Raw genomic sequence first — 18,838 nt, 5'->3', positions numbered from 1 at the left:
ATAAATTTGTCCTTTTCAACTGTGGTTGTACTTAGAAGAGGTTATTAGAAACTACCTGAAGAAGCAGAAAACAATTTTGAAATAACTGGATGTAAACTTTAAGTCCCAACTTCAGGCTTGGAAAGTAGCGAGGACCAGAGAAAAAACGAACAAGGAAGAGCAGCAGGAAGAATGATCACAGCATGCAATAGAAGTGAAAGACTTTCAAAGAATCACAGGGCTGGCGCTTCCAGAGACCATCTCATCTGTAGCCACCTCTTCCTCGGGAGAGGTGACAAAGCAGAAATGACAGATATCTGCCGAGGCAAATAAAAGCTGCACTTTAAGCAGTGTAATTCCATGCTTTGTTATTATCAGAGGGGAAAAAAAAATGGGGGCACCTAAGAAAAAGCCTAAGAAATGCCATGCAAGGCTCATCTTTGAAACACTCAGGTCTGGAATTTGACCAACTTTCATAAGTTTTTATGTGGCCAACACAACATACCTTAAATAAGGCCTATTTTCAGAGAACAGCAAGTCTCATGGTAGAGAAAGAGAAAAGGATTTCCAGTATTCCAAATCATCACTCACCTCAAAGTTTAAGACAGCATGGGAAATCATTTTAGGAAGCAACTGTGACCAGTGAGGCTGGAAGATGACAGCAGGGAACGCCTGAAGTGAGTAGAGTTGAAAACTGGCTCCGTGGTTCAAGACTGTAATTGTTGGGGTTTGCACTGTACAGTTACAATCGGTTTAGAGACGCTAGAAAGCCTTTCCGAGCAGGAGAGGTTTAAGCAAGAGTAGTTAAACTTGCTTCGCCCAATTAAGGTATTGGCATTCGTCCAAAAGAAAGTTCTGCCTTCTTTCCCCCCCCCCCTTCTACAGTTAACTTCTAGACTGATCGTTACCCACAAGAAACACAAACTTTCAGCTTATACCACAACTTTCAGAGAGCACTACAGAATGTTCCAGGTCGCATGCCCGTATTACCACTGAAACGCTACTAAAACTGCTGGGAGTAAGATAGCAACTTACCCGTGATACACCAGCACTGGAAAGGAAATTTTTGAGACAGCTGCAAGGGCAAATCTTGTGTCACAGATGACACCGTGGAGTCTATATGTACACAAAATAGCACAGATTTGCTTTATAATGTCTTCTCCTGAAGACACACTGGCACGCAAGTGATCTAGCGACACAGAAGAGGCAGCTTTGCCTTCCTGGAGGAAGGAATCACAGCAGCAAACAGTTTTTCAGGTGTAAAAGGCACGTTATACTGAATGGCACCAATTCAGCCACGTGTGAAACTAAGCATATAATCTGTATCAAATTTAGAATGTCCACATCATTTAGACTTGGCTCGTGTTCCAATCTGACTTGGAAAATATTTGAAATTGCCTGTGGAGGTTGTAGCTTCCAGCTTTAGTTTTTCAAGATTCAAATTCACTTAAGAATTTAAAATTTTATAAAAAATGGAATTTTCAACCAAAAAAAGAAAATGAAAATATCGCTTCAATAGCCACATATTAGTCCATAACATGTCAGTCATGGTAGTCTACTACCGACATATCATTGAATAAAACAACAAATGAAGTGAAACTTTAAGGTGCCTTTAGCAAATGTTTAGCTTTTTCCCATCTCTCTCCCCCTCCTCATGTTTCAAGCAGGGTGTCACAGTTTGGGTTTACTTCCTAAGGCCGCTACAAGAAATACAACAAAATCCAATAAGTATTATTTCCTTTCTAACTTGTTTAGCCACATACTAGTCACACAAGCGATGCTTAGCCTAGACTGCTCAGCATTACACAAGTCACATCATAGGAAACACACACACACGTTGCTGTTCAATATGTTCGGCGATTTGATACTCTAGGACTTTTATTTGCGAATAGTCCCATATTTTGGGGTGGACGCATAAAATAAAATACCGCGTGCCTGACATATCTGAGCAAGAGCCAAATACGCAAAAAAACAAACCTCACACTGCAACTTCCCTGGGGAAATCTTTGTTCATTTTAATACTTGTTCAGTCAGCTGTCTCCGTGAATGACAAGGTTTTATCTCTAATGTGAGTGGCTTCGAAGGCTACTTGCATTATCCATTCTTCAGCAGCTGCTGCTGAAACCACAGGGTTGCAAACTTATAATTAAATCCAGCTGCCACTACTGTGAGTTCAGTTATATCGAAGTGAGCAATAATGCCTCGTGGTTGCTGGCAAGATTCTGTCTCCATTTCTAGACAATGTAATTAACTCTTTTGCCCCTTTTAGATGAAATAAACATCAGCACTGAAGAATGCTGTTAAATGACTGTAAAACAGTATTTATATAGCAGAATTATGCTGCAGTCATTATACCTGAGAAAACAAAGTTCTAGGTTGGTGATGGCTAACAACAAATAGCTGTCTCCTTAATGGCACTGAGAGGACACCCAAGGAGACACAAGGCACAGGACAGAAGGAGTTTCCTGTAGAAAGGAGGTATGACAGGATACACATTAACAGAGCTACTCTTAAGCCTTAAAACAGCCTCCAGAATAAAGCAAATGCCAAGACCCAGCTTGAGAGAATTGCAGGCAGGGGCTGGAAAGGAACCACAGACCTGCCCCTTTGATGCTAAGACCGTTTCTTATAGACCATCGTCTATGTCTTAAATCAGACTTGGAGATACAGTTCTGACTGACTAGCTGCATATGCACACTTCTAGAGATACACTTTTTTCTTTTACAGTCAAAAACTGTTCATATCCATGTATCAACAAAGTGTTTAGGTGAGCAAAAATAATTAGCTACCTAAATGTAACTTCCGCAGTCATAATCCTTAAGGCTGCTCCAGAAGGCTCAGTTTCCTCCCTTTCATGAGAAAAGTCGCAATGACAACGCCTCAAAAACGTTTCATGGGAGGAAAAGCAATCAGCAACAACATGCTAGACCAATGTCACTGAAGCAGAAAGCAACAGTCAAGTGTGCTTTGTTTGTGAAGAGTTCTCTTTTAATTTGTACCTCTTTGGAAACACGCGACAGCCCGATCGCTCCTGAGGATGGGCGAGAAAGAACAACGGGAGACAGAAGCACCCGACCTCTGACTCCAAGAGCAAGAAGGTCAAAGAAAGGGGAAAGCTATCTGTTGAGGGTGGAACGAGATGCATAGCGACCATCTCAAAATTCACTCTGCAAACCTCCCAAAACACATCAATAAAGATTAAAAAAAAAAAAAAAAAAATCTGCTGGATATTCTGCCAAATCGGTTAAACCCCTAGTTAAAAATTTAGGTTATCTAGATGCTTTTTTAATATAGGGGTTGCATACAGAGCTACACGAAAACCACATGAACGGGGTGTTGGCAAAAGTCTAGCCACAGTACCATGGGCTATTTAAACTCAGCTGTATTACCTGACTTGATTGATTATGATCTAGCTTACATACCTCTGCACCGAAGCAGGCAGGCTGGATACCCAAATAAATTTGCCCACAGCCACAGACAGACCAGCAGGATTCATGAAATAGAATCCAGATGTTTCTAGAGACTCGAGGTCTGCTCACTCACCTTTTGATGGGAGCCGGGGGGGGGGAATGTATCTCTGCACGACACATCTTCACTACGGTTTGCTACCACATTTCCTGAACCAACATCAAATAAACACTAGCAGCTAGAAAGCAAGTTTTCTTCCATTATTTTTCACTTTTTGCAGCAAGTACAAAGTAAACAGCCTTTTGTACCAAAGACAATAAGGGTGAATTGGCTCTCAAGTGGTTATTCTTAGGTTCATTGACTTTTGACATATTTGTTCGCTGTTTTCACCACTGCCACATGTCTACCTGTCGCTTTGTACTAAAGGCTGCGAAGCCCGGGCACTCAAGAGCATTTCAGCACAATGGGCTGATTATTATATCCTGTCACAGCTGGGTGAGAGTCAGTCATGATTTTTCAATCAGTGATTTACCGTTCCCATTTTAAAATGCCAAAGCTTTTATTCCTCCTAGCTTTTTAGTGGCTACTTTAAAGGGCTTTTTATCTGTCGAGGTTCATATCCTACCGATGCGGAAAGGTGTTCCTGTAGATGGTAGATGGTACTGGCAGGGACTAGGTGTGCGTGAAGAGGGAAGTGAATGCAGGGGGAAGGGCAAAGAAAGAATGGGAAGGTTGGAGGAAGCCACATTTTCAGGTTTTTTTAATCCTTCATAGGATCTTGCTTGCAACTGGAATTAATCTCCGAATCAACTGTTATCCATCATTAGAACAGATAATGTCATTTTATCTTAACCGCAACTTTTTTCTTGAGAGATTACAGATAGCTTGGACCTTTCGCAGTGTTTTGTGCGCTACATTTGTCTCTTGCAAGTCTCTACACAGAAGAACATTCAACTCATCTTTCTCACGGGTGTCTAATCAGCTCCAGCTCCATGACATTTTACATTTAGGTCCAACATTACATCTGTATTAATTTGGGACTATATATGCCTATAATTTATTATTAAAATCACAATCTGTTTTAAGTGTCAGATACCTATCAGTTGCCATCGCAGTGCAGAATACAGGAGACAGATTAGAAAAAGGTAAATTGCCCTGAGACCAAACCCAGACAGCATTATTCAATGACAGCAGATTACTGTTTTGATAGACTTGCATGTAGGGGTTGACATTGAACATCAGAAACAGATTTTTTTTTTTTTTTTCAAATACTTAACTTTTTTACTTTTGGAGCATTTAAAAATCTAACTTGAAATTTATATGCTACGTGAAGGCTTGGGGGGAGGGGAAGGAGGTGTAAATAAAAAAATAACATAATAAAAATCAACCAGCACATATTTGTTTCTCAGATTTTCAAGGCAATTAGATCACTCAAGTGCTGAAGATCTCCAACTATGCCGCGAGACCAGAATCTGCTAAAAGGTTACATCAGAAGACTTTACCATGCCTAAAATTTCATTAAAGTTGATAAACTAACTATGGATTGAAATAGCAAGGCACCAGTGTTTTTCCCTTTTTCCTACAAGTAAGACAGGATGAGATCGATCGGTTCTAAGCAGCGAAAAAAACCACAATCAATTCAGTTCACTAACTATAAATAACTGCTCTGATTAATATACTAATTTCAAACACCGAAGGTCTGCTGGCATACTTTCTCTTGCAAATACTTCTGATTAACCACATAAAATCACCTGAAGCATTTGGTTTATATATAACATCCTTTATACACTCAATTTTTATCCAAATTCGCCCCTGACAAAGCACGAATTGAAATCATGCAGTAAAAAATAAAAAAAAAAAGCCAAACAAAAATCACCGACCATTTCCAAGTACAAGGAACAGGAAGGCATACTAAAGTACTGGCTTAAATAAATTGTACATATCTAGTGTTGCTTCCCCGTTGCTAAAAATGTCCAAGTTAAGTGTCAGGCTCTTATGACAGTCCAAGGGAAGAGCTGGCTTTGTGCCTGTGCTGCTCTATTGTCCCTGTGAACTCTCAAGTGACTTTGTCAGAGTTGAGCATCCCCCACCCCACTATTTCAGTTGATTCCTGCCCTGATATTCTTCCAAACTACGCAAGTATCATCTTGAATTACACAAGCCATGCTTTTGAATGGGTATGAGATCTGAAACGCGTTTTGAAGTGCAAGGACATTATACTTCCACCATTCATACCTTCCCCTCTACTTTTTGACCTGAAGAGCATTATCTTAGTTGGCCCCTTGCTTATAGACTCTCCGGACTTCTGTGCCATCAAGGAAGCTTTAAGTGCTGCCAAGCTTTTATATTGCTTCTGGAAGGGCCAAAAACGGATTTGTAGATCAAATTTCCCACAGCCCCCACCCAGAGCAGAAAAAGGCAGTGCCGTGACAGCAGCTTCCGAGGTCACCAGGAAGCAGATTGCACAAGAAGCATCAGAATGAAGGCAGAGGTGACAGCAGGACACCAATTCAGCCCTGACAACTCCAGGCTGACAGAGGATACACTGAGGATCACACTGAGAAACACAAAGGCTGCATTTGGTACAAACTCTGTGTACTCCAGCCAATATCAAGGAAGGTGAAGAGATGCAGCCTAAGAGGACTTACACAGTAAGAACAGCAGTATCTTCATATGAAATAAAAATACTGATTTTTAGTTAATGAGGGGGGAAATTTGAAAAGGTCATCCTTATTTTAGGCTGAGCAGGTTTCTAGATTCCCTTTTGCGTTGGCTTTCTTGCTTACAGGACCACTCTACATGCGTTAAGCATGCAACTTGCTATGCCATACAGACACATCTTGCAGTTCTAGCAAGGGCAGAGTTACCCAGCCAACTGAAGTAGGACTTTAAATCCGAAAACATTTATAATAAGTTAAATAAGGGGAATTTTTCAAGTGCATGTTAGGCAGTAGAACACCCTTAACATTGAATACAAAAAATAAATAAATCACCTGAAACAGCCTTTGAAACTGTTCTAAAGGAACTGTGAAGTCTTCAGTGTTGGAAAGGATTACAACAGAGATAAATACTCACTGGATTCTTGGATCACTTCCTCTAAATCAAGGGCTCCTGCATTTGTAATATGACCAATTTATATTAAGGTTGTTTAAAACCTAGACTGCCTGCTACTTCATTGAATTAAAACAATTCGCTTTAGAACTGGCTGAGATGTCAGCAGTGACTATTTCCTTTACACAACATCAAGCATTAGTTGCTGGCCACAAACAACCTGCTACATCAGAAATACAGGCAGTAAAGCGCCATCACGTGAAACTGCCTCACGCCGCTCGTCTCTCCTGTGTGGTTCACGCATGACAAACAGCAAGGAAGTGCCACAGTCTACTCAGCTTCTGACGAGATGAAACTCGTCAACGCACCTTGTTAAGCCGTGTTTATTGTTTAAAACACACTCACGTTTTCAAATTTCACTACTCAGAAGGGTTTTGGATACTCTAGTACAACAGCGCGGTTATTACTTTGACAAGTGCTAAAGAAGACGCTCATTACCACAGCCCCTAATGCAGGCACAAGCGGCTGCACAACTTTGAAGTGCTTCAGCACATACGAAGCCAACAGGACGCTCTCAAGCTGTCAAGAGCTCACACGACACTGGTGCTCCTTTACTGCCATATAAAGGACCAAAAGCATCTACACCTTCATATTTGCTGTCAGCCAGCGCTTCTTAATCAAGAGAACAGAAGAGTATGGTAGGCAAAGAAAAAGGTACAGGACTGATGGATCAATTTTTCTGGGAGTTGAAAAGGAACAGAGGAAGAACAGAAGAGCAGGTCCCACTAGGGGTAGAGGATGATCACAAGGTTTCTTTCTACCAGAGGACAGGTACCTTTCTATCCTGCGCAGCCTAATCAGTCATCTCTGCTTCCCTCGCCGCGACTGGCTCGCTAGCATTTCACGAGTGAGACTGAGCCGTTTAGAGCAGAGGAATGACTGTGCTAGGGCAGAAAAAAACCAAACTGATAATCTTAAAGAGATGACATGCACTAGAGTAATCTCAACAAATTATCTTTGCTCCATCCCCTTCCACTCTCCCTATGGGCTAATGGAGAATGCTCATGTTAAACACTGTCTTTTGTAAAACTGCAAGGGACTCACAGCCAAAATACGAAAAAAAAGTGCCAGAATCCCTGGCAACGGTGAGGGCCTTGCCATCAGCAGCACTGCGCGAGCACATTAAGAACTAATCTACCCTCACAATTACTCAAACATCAGCTAGTTCCACTGGGAAACAACGATCCGTGAGAACTGAAGACATCTCTCTGGCTAACAGGTCCATGGGGTTTTTAATCTTGCCATTTTCTATTTTAAGGGATCTACAAAGAATGAAAACTGGTAGCTCTGTTTCATGGATATCTATTGCCCTGTAAGGCTTGTCTAGGTCTTCAGTCTCAAAGAAGAAGGAAATATGCATGCCTACAAAAGACCAGAATGGCAGGCAGGACATTAAACAATAGTTTTATCAAATAACTCTTTGCAGGAAGAAATATTTCCTACAGGAAAATGGAAGAATATTCTCTTTCACAGAGAAGGAGAGAGTATTTTTAGTTGCAAGAAGATCCATCAGACTTCATGCCACTTTAATCAATGGTTTCAAAAAAAGCCACCTTTGTTTTAAGTAGTGCTGTAGTGTAAACTCTGATCTACCTGGACTAGGTGCTGACGTTTTTGTTTACTAGAATCTTTAGATAGTTCAATATCTTAATAGTGTGTGACCAGAGTTAAGGAAGAGATTGGCAGCTAGTCAATGAACTGATGAATATCTGTCTCATAAGCATTTCATTTTAGCTACCCATGCAGTGTGCATTTTGCCTTTATATACACATTCCAATGCTATTATCTTAAGCTTAATTACTTAGGTCTCAAAGCACTTTACAAAGGAATGAGCTATCATTATCAGCATTTCATATACAAAGAAATTGAGGCATAGTGGTATAATTTGCTGAAAGTTATTGAACTCAAGGTCAGTGGCAGGTAAAAAACAAAGCTCTTATCTCAAATATCAGGCAAGCGCTGCATTCAGCAGACCACACTGCCTCTCAAGATGCGGTAAATGCTTCCCAAGCACGCAATCTTCAGTAACCTACATCAGGCAGTGTAAAAGAATTTTAAATTCCACCTGTATTACAGCAAACTTTACAGCATAACATTTAAATATATTGACACTTAATCTGTTAAACACTGGATTATTGTGTTGAGCTTTCTTCAAATGATTACGCCAAGATGACCAACATCACGTCGTCATAAGACGACTTTCCTGACAAGCCTGCCTTGGTCATCCCTCCTCTACTTTTAAACGTCTTCTGATAACAGCCATCGTCTCAGAGATGCTCAGTTGTAGTTAGTCTTTCCAAATTATGTTAGAATCTTGCAAAACCTTTGTAATGCTGAGATTTTGTTTCAGTCATGAAATTAGAAAGCCTGTTCAGTTCTCACTTTTGCTTTTATTTAAGTATTAAAACCAGCAGGAGGCACTTGGTAAAACCAGCAGTAACTTGAGGTTTGATGACAAAATGTTTAAGAGTGAAAACTAACCCCTCGTTTTGCATTGAGCAGTTTTATGTACACGAGGAGTAAACAAAGTTACCCTTGTTTGTAGAATTTGGAATGTTTTCACTAGGTGCATGTCGAGTACAAGTCCCAGGGCTGAATTAAACAAGCTAAATGAAATTAATTTACTTCCATGTCCAGCTCAGGTGGGTAGCAGGCCTTCAACAAGATTACCAGGACAACTAGTGAATAACAATGAAACCAGCACTGCAGCGGATTTTATTCTTTGCCCCAGATTTTACAGTTTCTCTTTTTTTGTTAAAAGTCTTCCTTCCCTCTTTCACCGGGGCTCAAGAGAAATGGGAATCTCAACTTCCAAACAAGTTAAAAATATAGAAAGAAACAGAGCTTGCAAGTTTACGTTGTAATTGATACAAGTCTATTATTACAAGACAAATTGCAGCAGACAATGAAAGAGACAGCTCAATCTGTTACTGAATCCTTGTAATGGCTATATGAAGAGCTCGACCATTTCACTCATAAATCTTTCTTCTAAGTTTTTATTGCTGCTTGTGTGGGTAAAATAATAAAACTACGGAGTGAAGTATACAAGAGATGCAGTAATGCATTTCTAGTCACAATTACATGAAGTTTGTTACAGGAATTAGATGTTTTGGCATCTAATCAGAAATAATGTCACGTTACAGGCTGCTGATACACCACATGATATCTTTAAAAAGTCATTAGACGCGATCGTGCCAATTGTGACTAATCATCTCTGCCACAGACTGCTACGATGCGCTGGGCTGCCATAAGTCATTCTCCATGATCTGTCACAAACTTTCTGCAGGACGGGCCAGGACAAAGCACGTAGCAACTGGATTTCCAGGAGGCTGACCTACTTACTAACTTAACGGCAAATATAAACTCAACAAACAGGAAAAGCCAAGTAAGAAGATTCTCAAGATGTGTGTTCCCATTTACTTCTCAGATTTTAATAATATTTCTGTAATATTTTCTTGTCTACTGTCTGTGGATTGTAGTGCTCAGCAGGTGTATCATGAGAACTGCTGCACAAGTGAAACTTCAGAATTAGCTGTCAACACTGAATGACATGAGCAGAAAGAAGATAAGCAAAAAGGTTGGAGAGGGGAAGATATAAAATTCAACAATTTTTATCTAATGAGTGCAAGTACAGCTATGAAATGCTCGCGGCTCCTCCTCTGTCTGGAGACTGACAGGAGGCCACAACACCAGAAGTGAAAGAAACCAAGATTACAACCAGGGATGCCCAACAGGCAGCTTTCTGCTACTAGTTTGTGGTCTCTCATCCAGTTAGAGCCTCCCTTCCCCTGCAAAGCCCCTGAGAGGGCTACCTGAACACTCCTGCCAAAGAGCCAATGGAGGGATGCAGCCTGGAGGTACAAGGAAATGTGCCTCTGTACCAAGCACAGTTCCCTTTGACAGCTTCACATATAGTAGAATCTTTTCCACTAATATTTTGTAGCACGTGTTCCAAAAACATACACTGTGGTTTCCCTGGCACTCGCCTGTTCCACCAAACCCTCAAAGCAGAAGATGCCGGTAGGAGGGATTCCTTTTCCTTTTGGTGAAGCATTGGAAGGAAAACAGTTTATTTTACAGCAAGGCTGAAGAGGTAAGTAAGAAGGAGGGGACAGACTAAACTTAACGATCATTTAAAACCGCAATATATTGTCTTTAAGTAATGCAGCCACATTAAATTCAAGCTACTTTGAAAGAGCAATATTCCAACATCAGCCAGAAAAACAGAGGCTGCAGCGGCTAGTTCCACAGAATATTTTCTTTAGGTTTGCTTGCATCAAACACGATACAAAACCTGCCAAGCATCTGACTGGAGATGCCTGCAACGGTTAAGAGGCCTTACACTCTAAATTACCTTGCTTTTGTTAGGCAGGTGAATTGTCCATAATGTTCCTTCTGTAAAGAGGTTTTTCCCTTCAGAATTTAATTTATAAACTCACTCCTGCCAGGCTGCGATAGCAGCTACTGTATAAACCTGAAAATGATGACTACTGAAATTCCATTCAAACCTGAGGAATCAATAGAAAGCAGACAAACCACCAAGATAAAGTTCCACCCAACTGCAAAGAGCAAGAACTGCAGGATACCTCGCATTGTTTTTACAGTGTCTGCAGTCACCAACCTGTGAAATAGAGACCGCACAATCTCATTCCGGTTTGAATATCTGCCCTGTGCTATCCACATGCTGCACCCGCATAATCCGCCTGTCAGAAATGCCTTAGTGCCGTAGGTCTTTCCAGGCAACGGAAGGAGACTCAAAAGACTAGCAAAGACGGTTTAGAATTTGCTGAGACTTATATTGCCTTTGGTAAAAGCTTATTTTAAGGGCTCCTTAGAGATCCTGATCCTCCTTACCTTGAAGCAGCAGCTCTACTGTAAGTCAATAACAAAGCAACCTGCATTGGTGTCACCCTGTTCGCACCAAGTTACACATATAAACTTGTTGTTTCTATGGGCAGGAAAGAAAAACACAGTTACAGCATCTCCCTTGGACTCTGCTTAACTGAACTAATATTGTCTGAAGGCAGATGTTGGGACACATTGGTGCCATGTCAGCAGAAGTAGAGAGCTCTGTATTTTATTTAAATGCTTGCTTATAAATGAAAAATGTTATCTGTGACCAAGCATCAATGAAAACAACCCTGTTGCAGCGTTTGCCGACTTTTTTGCATTTCCCACTTACCATGCCTGCTGCAACTCCAGCTGCTTTATTACCTTTCCCGGGGGGAGGCTGCTGCCCGCACAGACACAGTTGCCTCGGTGCAGTGAGCCCACACAAGCCCCAGTCCGTCACGTGAGCCTTGGCGGAGCCCAGAGGTGAGAATATGAGAGAGGGGATGAAGCGAGCACGGTACAAGCCGTGTATCGAGTACACAGCTCAGCTTTTCAGCTCTTAAAGGGACTGTTGTAAACAGTTGTTACGTTCCTTCTCACTTATACTCCGTGACGAACAAGCCAGGTGAGGAGGCGAACATATTAGAATTGAAAAATGAAAACCCTAAATATTCAAAAATCTGCCTTTCTTTGAACAAAACACAATGTGCTTCAGTTGAAAAGGAAATTATCGTTTGTCTAATACAAAAGAAATCTTTTGTCCCAGTCACAGCCTACTCTGAAGGAATGACTTTTTTCCCCCCTCCTTAAGAAGCCAAATGGATGCAGTTCTGTAATTTTGGAGAGCTTTACACAGTACGCGATGGTCTTATTTCACATAAATTACAAGACAGCCCATTGTGGGTCTATCACATTGTGAACCAGCGGATGAGAGAAAAAGATTCCCATTGAGAGTAGGTGATACTCTAAGTCGCATAGAATTTAGTCTATAATATGCTAGAACAGAGTTATTGAAATGAAAGATTGGTGCATAAGTTATTTCAAGAGTACTAGAAAATATTTGGTAGCAATCTGTAAAACCAGCCCTCCTGTTTTCAGGTGCACCAAAAGAAGTCCCATGAATAAATACATTTGGTTCATGTGCTGCATTTTTTACTTACTGCCCAACCTGTTTTCACTCCAAATTTACCCTCACAAGGGTAAAAGCAATGCCGAGAAAATTTAGCAAGTGTGCCACGAGAACGTGCAAGTTTAGAAGCGAAAGAAAGATATTCCACTGGACACCATTGCTGATATTCAATAGTATTATCCATTACAGAAATTCATCTGATATCAACGAAATTAATTTTTCATCTTGCTTGGTTAAAATTCAATGCCAAAAAAGGAAAATTCTGCAAAATGAGAATAACCAAATAACCAGCTGGAGTGTCGCAGAGACAACTTTAAATTAAACCCAACATTAAGAAAATACTCGTGTTTTAAGAAATATTTTACCCAAACACCAGAAACATTTGAGACAATTTACATTGGACTCACCATACTGGCAGCGAGACCCCTGAAATCCCGCAGGACACTGGCACATCTGGGATCCTGCTTCAGAACATTTCCCTCCGTTGAAGCAAGTGCCAACGGTACACAGCACTGGTACACACAAACAGAATGAAACAGGGTTGGGGTTTTGTTGGTTTTGTGCCAAGGATCCTCCAGAATTGCCTCTTCTTTTCCAAATAAGAAATCTAGCTTTTTATTTAAGCGGAAAGGTTAGACTGCAACAGAACTTGTTATCATGGGTATAACTACCATGTTGATATGAAGAAATTGAATTTTAATAAAAACATGACCGTGCAGTTTAACCTAAAGGTGCTTCAGAGGCAGAAGACTGTTTCTCAAGACTGAAAGCACTACCTGAATCCAGAACGAAAAAAAGATGTGAACTGCTAGAGAATAATTCGGCAATGGCGAAGAAACATTGGTGTACTAAAAAGATACTATAGATGTCCAAGGGAATTACAATACTTCCCTTTCTCCAATGCAGAACATTATTTATTTACAGTAAGTTAAATTCCACATACTTGAGCCAAACTCTCAGAGAGTATCAAATATAAAAATTTCAACCACTTTGGTGCCTGAAAGAATTCAAAGCAAGTCCGCACTGCTATTTCAGGAAGAAAATAGTTTTATATTGCCACTGGTGCTCAAAGACATTAAATTCCTTTACACCAGAGATTAAAATACAGATTTCTAAACATATCTTTGACTTCTTACAACAAAACAGGTGCACACTAAATATGTTAATTCAAGCCAAAACCAACAGGAATACCTCTCAGGCTTGTTTTTGTTTTTTAAATACAAAGAGACAATCATAAAGGCAAGCTCTCTGCATGCAGCCCTCAAGTTGGTATGAAGATTAAAAAAATACATAGGAACAGATGCTAACTTTCATGCAGAAAATACAATTACTAACAAAACAGTAACAAAACTAAACAGTGAGTAAATTGCCATCTTCTACTTATGTCTTGTTACCAGCGGCTAAAGTTCTTCCTTATCATTTAAATGAAATTCCATCTTTTAGGAAAACATCCAATCACGATTAGGAAGTACTGACAGGAAGTGGTTCTCGTCAGGTGGAGAACCGTAGGGTAGAAACACAATTCCTTCAATGGCAACAGCAGCAGTGAAAAAGGCCAAACCAGTCGGACTCTGCAATGAGTGCTACGTCCAAGAAACAAGCGCCTTACAGCAGATTTCTTTGCATAATTTGGGTAACAGCAATAAATTTGGTCGGCCTGTCAAAGTCAGGCTGGCACGAGAATGCTGCAACAACTATAATCAGAAATTCCGTTTCCACTGTTTAGATTTAAAATTAGAGTTTCTTGGTACTTTTACATGACAGCTTTTGTATTTTTAAAGGAAGTTTCTTTCCCCATCAATAGATTGCCTCTTCCTAACTGGAAATCCCAGTTATAAATAGCAAGAAACAAAATCCCTCTTTCTAGAAGAAAGCATCAGTAGGAAAGTAAGGCCTAAGGAGATTGTCTCTCTTGGTTTGTCACAGTTTTGCCATCAACTTACAGTGCAAACAGCCAGGTTCGTTGTCATGTTGGACCCATCCAGGGCAGCACTTGTAGGCAGTCTGACGCTCCATTCTGTACGCCTGCTTGTAAACTGTGTAGTACCCAGACCTGTGAAGAGAGTAAGTTTAAGAGAACGATCACAGCTTCTATTCAGCTTATTCACATCTCATCAGTAACAAACTGTACTCGTACGTCATATTTACTACACATTTTTTCAGCCCCTATCCGTAGTTCTTGTTAAAAACGAAGCAAATACAGGAAAATGCATCCTGATAACATCTGATAGCTCTAATATACTATGTCCACATATTTTCTGATGAATTTGTATTCAGGCTACTCAAAGGTGAGTAATTTTGTTTTGCAATCAATTTTGGGTTTAGCTGTTGGGGGAGTCAGATCTCCCATCAGTTCTAAGCATGTGACAGAAACAGAAAGAAGTTCAATTTTTCAAAGTAGATAACTTGACAGCTGGACTTCACCTAGAACAGGATGAGACAGAAGCATTTTCTGATAATATAAAATCGTGATCTAAAGCGAGCCAAGAAGCTCATGACACACCCAAAAGACAGAAAAAAAAGTCGCATTTTCTGCTCAGTAATATCAGACTTAAAGTAAAATCTCAGCAGGATATGATATATCCATAACGAAGTCACACATATTTCAGATCAAATAGTTCACAACTTCTCTCAAAAAAAAAAGTTATAAAGAATTTGCACTAAGTTGAGTAACAGAATTCATTGATAACAATAGATAACGTATTACCTTCTCTCATAGCCCATACACCACCTCCTCCCTGTGCAACCTTGCTTCCACATCTTGACCGTACGACTGAAGGCTTGAACACACGGCTGTTGGTGTCCAACCAGCGCCAACTCAAACACTGGACAGACATGTGGCCTTGAGGGAAAGAAAAAGATATACTTCACTATTTCTAGCACAAAATTTAGATGCCTAGAGGAATATACATAAAATTGTGCAATGTATAACAGCTTGAAACAGATTTTCTGTTGCTATTTAAAAATACTGTAGTTCTATGACTTTTTTCACCTTGAACTGCCCAAACGGCTCTCTTGCAAAAAACCACAGTATCCATAAACACCTGAAAAATCATGATCAAATGATTTCAAAATGGCAAATGGTCCACAGATGTCAACGAAGCCAAGATTTCATTAATGTACAGATTGCACAAGTCACGATGCACGAACACATTCCTGATGGCAAATTTTACATGAATGGCGCAGCTAGAAAAACACGATTGAACTTTGTTCCCAGAAAATGAAAGTTAAAGTGTTGGAGCAGGATTTGACACTCTTTGCTGTCTCTCGACACCACCAGCCTACAGTAACCCTTTCAGACGAGATTCTGCCTGACAAAGGATGATGCCCCACAAGCTGAGGAGCAGATGAATGAGGTGAGGGACCCCAAAAGGCTCTTCTGACACCAAGACCACTGGAAGCCCCCCACTAGGTCTTGTACATGCAACAGCCTTTATTTCAGCTGATGTGCCAGGGTGGAAATTAAAGACTTGGCAGCTAACAGGCACTGACCTCCACGGCTCCAAGCTACTGAATCGCCAGCCTCTATACATAAAGAATGAAAACCCAGCGCCTGCCTTCGAAAACAGCACGTGAACTGAACAAAATACACAATGAAATTCAGGCTCCACACAAGGCAATGAAAGCTGTATTGTCGATTCAAGGGCGGATAAGATTTATCTAAACTATTGCTGTGGAAAACGTATATTCTGTATATCGCTATCGGTCCCCTCAGGGAAGCACATGAAATTCATAAGAGGAAGTATCGTTGTTCTCTGCTGATTATTCCTAAAATAACAAGACCAAAATAAAAGCGTTGCTTTGTAGGCTGCTATGTAATCTTCATCCTGCTACCTAGCCCTAGGTACAAAAATAGCAGGATTTCAGGAGGTATGGAGGGTCAAAAAAAAAAAAAAGGTCACGTGTTGATGGTTTCACAGAGATTCTGTCAGCCTTATTCTGATTTCTCTACCCTGGTATAAATTAGGAAATGCTGCAGGCCAGAAAATAACTGCATAAAACATGCAAAGTCTAACTAAAGCCACAGAACATGGTGCGGGGGGTGAGGGGTGTTGTCTTTTTAAGGCAGGAGCCTACTGTAACAAAAATGAAACTAATTCAGTGATTTTTTTATTATTTTTTTTCTTTTTGAGTAGTTTACATACTACTCAAGTTTACATGTTAACATAATAATTAAAACATCAATTCCCCAAGACAGCCCGCTGTAGCTGGTGAGGCTTTTCAAATTTAAGCCTCAATGATTAAAATACAGCGGGGAAACAGGGACCGTATATATCCACTCTGGTAAATGGGAAACAGCATTCAGCAGTTGTGTCCTACTGGCCAGCAGACGAGTCCTTCCTCAAATTTCAGTTTGAGACCCTTCTCCAGGCTAGAGAGCGACGAAGAGGGAGACACGCTCACGCACTCGTTTTCTCTGTCAATCAACAGAGGTATAAATGTGAGCCTGTGCTAGAAAACAAGGGGGTTTTTTTGCATTAGTAAGATAGATAACTGTTCTAGCCCAACAGCTGCCTGGCAGTTATCTTTAGTTACACTGGATATTGTTAATATCTCATTCAAGATTTATGGTGCTTTTTATCTCAGAGGCCCAAAGTAGCTTTACCGCTCCCTATTATGTCTGAACATCATGCAAGGTAGCCTTTGTAATAAAAAAGTACATCTTTGAACTGCAGGTCTTCAGGTAGATCACAAACATCATTAAATTAAGCCTGTGCAGAACAGGAAGGTACTTCAAGCGTGGTCATTTTTACTGCTGAGCTAAATACTTGGAAGAAACCCTGCCTGACTAGATCAAATCCACTCCATAGTATTCCCGGTACTGGGCAGAAGACTCTCAGTACTCGGCAGAGGCCAGTGGTCATGCAGAGCACAGCCAGAATGGCAAATCCAGCCAGGTCTCCCAAAGGCACCATGGCTTTCCAGCTGCGGGAATACCTGGGACACCCACCTCAGGGTAAAGAGGACCTTCACCCAACAAGGACACTCCAGCAGAGAAGGAGATCAGATTTTAAAAAACAACCCAACCGCCCCCTCAGGAATTTCAGGTAACTGTCATAAAAGAAGATATGAAAAGAAAGTCCACAAATGTATGCTCTGGTTGTCTTATCTCACCATGGAAAAATGAGTAGAGAGTCCATTTCTGCTAGAAAACCTTATCTTGAGAGAAATTAGTTTCCTGAACTAGAATGCCTGTTTCTTCCAGGCTTTGGAGGTATTGCTTATCTCCATCACTCCCACGCGGCCCCATGTCCTTCCTGCTGAGTCCATTTCCTATATTGCTCCTTATTTCCCCCATTCCTTGAGTTTGCCCAAGCTGCAGCTGCCAACACCACGCAGCAAAACAGAAGACAGTAGCAACGTAGTTTCAGATTGCCTTAAATGCCTTCAAAGCCACCCTTCCTCCACATTCCCATGCCGTCTCCATTACTTAGCAATCCTTCCCACGTGTGCCAGCTACCCCTTCCTCTCCAATTACCTCACCATTTAACATATTTAGCTGAAGTTCAGAGCAATTGTTCCCAAGCCGTTCTTAGCGCAAAGTCTGCCGTTTGTTTCACATCCAAAGGAGGTCTTTGTACGCCCAAAATCTTGCCTGCTTTTTTTCCATTACGTCAGCTGGTCTAATAAAACCCTTGCCTTACTTAGCAACCATGCCTCACTTAGCAGGCTTTTTAAAATGACTCTCCCTCTAGTGAATAGAACATCGTGTACTGATAATTCATGCATATCTCCTTTTATTAGAATTGCCGAAAACTTTCCAGATAAAGGTACATTCATATGCATCGCTCTTCCATAAATAAAAGAGAGAAGCTGACAATTGTTGTAGTGACATACTGAGCCCATCCTATAAATTCTTGCTCCTGTGATATTGCCATGTTTCCAGGAATAGCTGTATTGACTTCTATGATACAGTTAATAGGAACAAATGGCGCTCACAGAACAAAACGAGCCAGCAGCATAAAGTTACACGTTTATTAAGATTTATTCAAAGTAAGCCATTCCTCCTAGATGCCCTTGGGATAATTTAAAGGCAGATATCAAAACCTTTGCCACACTATAATTAAATTGCAGCAATTGCCTAACGTGTAATCCTCTGCTGGCAAAGCTGGGAAATAAAACGTGCCCTCTCCAACAATTAGCCATCTTCACAACTCCCCCCACACACAGTCAACACACCAGTTTTTAAGCCGTCTGACTCATTGCTCTTTGATGGGTTACCTATAAACTCAAGAACAGTTTCTTGAACAAGACTACAACTATTGAAAATACAGTTTTTTTATTATGGCATTCTATTAACTAGACACCATCTCAGACTAACCTGAAACCTCAAGTGGATGTAATGAGAGGAGGAGAGCTTCATTTTTACTCCCATGG

The 18,838-nt window shown here is 40.7% G+C and overlaps 1 protein-coding gene across 8 annotated transcripts in view; it reads right to left on the bottom strand.

Annotated features, from left to right (window-relative positions):
- LOC134517069 (multiple epidermal growth factor-like domains protein 6) overlaps positions 1 to 18,838 on the bottom strand; it is a 213,835-nt gene that overhangs the window by 184,097 nt on the left and 10,900 nt on the right. For 7 of the 8 annotated variants that reach the window (XR_010071548.1, XR_010071547.1, XM_063338172.1 and 4 more), the window contains 3 exons: positions 15,168 to 15,302; positions 14,404 to 14,513; positions 12,868 to 12,972 (listed from right to left, as the gene is read on the bottom strand). Coding sequence is in view for 5 of the 8 variants with exons in the window: in XM_063338168.1 (XP_063194238.1) it covers positions 12,868 to 12,972; positions 14,404 to 14,513; positions 15,168 to 15,302 (350 nt within the window). In the remaining 3 variants the exon portion in view is untranslated. Of the gene's footprint in view, positions 1 to 12,856; positions 12,973 to 14,403; positions 14,514 to 15,167; positions 15,303 to 18,838 lie in introns of those variants that run through there. The other variant, XM_063338173.1, reaches the window with a different exon arrangement.

This window comes from Chroicocephalus ridibundus, chromosome 6, assembly GCF_963924245.1.
Source record: "Chroicocephalus ridibundus chromosome 6, bChrRid1.1, whole genome shotgun sequence".
Lineage (NCBI taxonomy): Eukaryota > Metazoa > Chordata > Aves > Charadriiformes > Laridae > Chroicocephalus > Chroicocephalus ridibundus.
The sequence above is the reverse complement of the archived record's forward strand: the minus strand, read 5'-3'. Positions and strand labels throughout refer to the sequence as shown.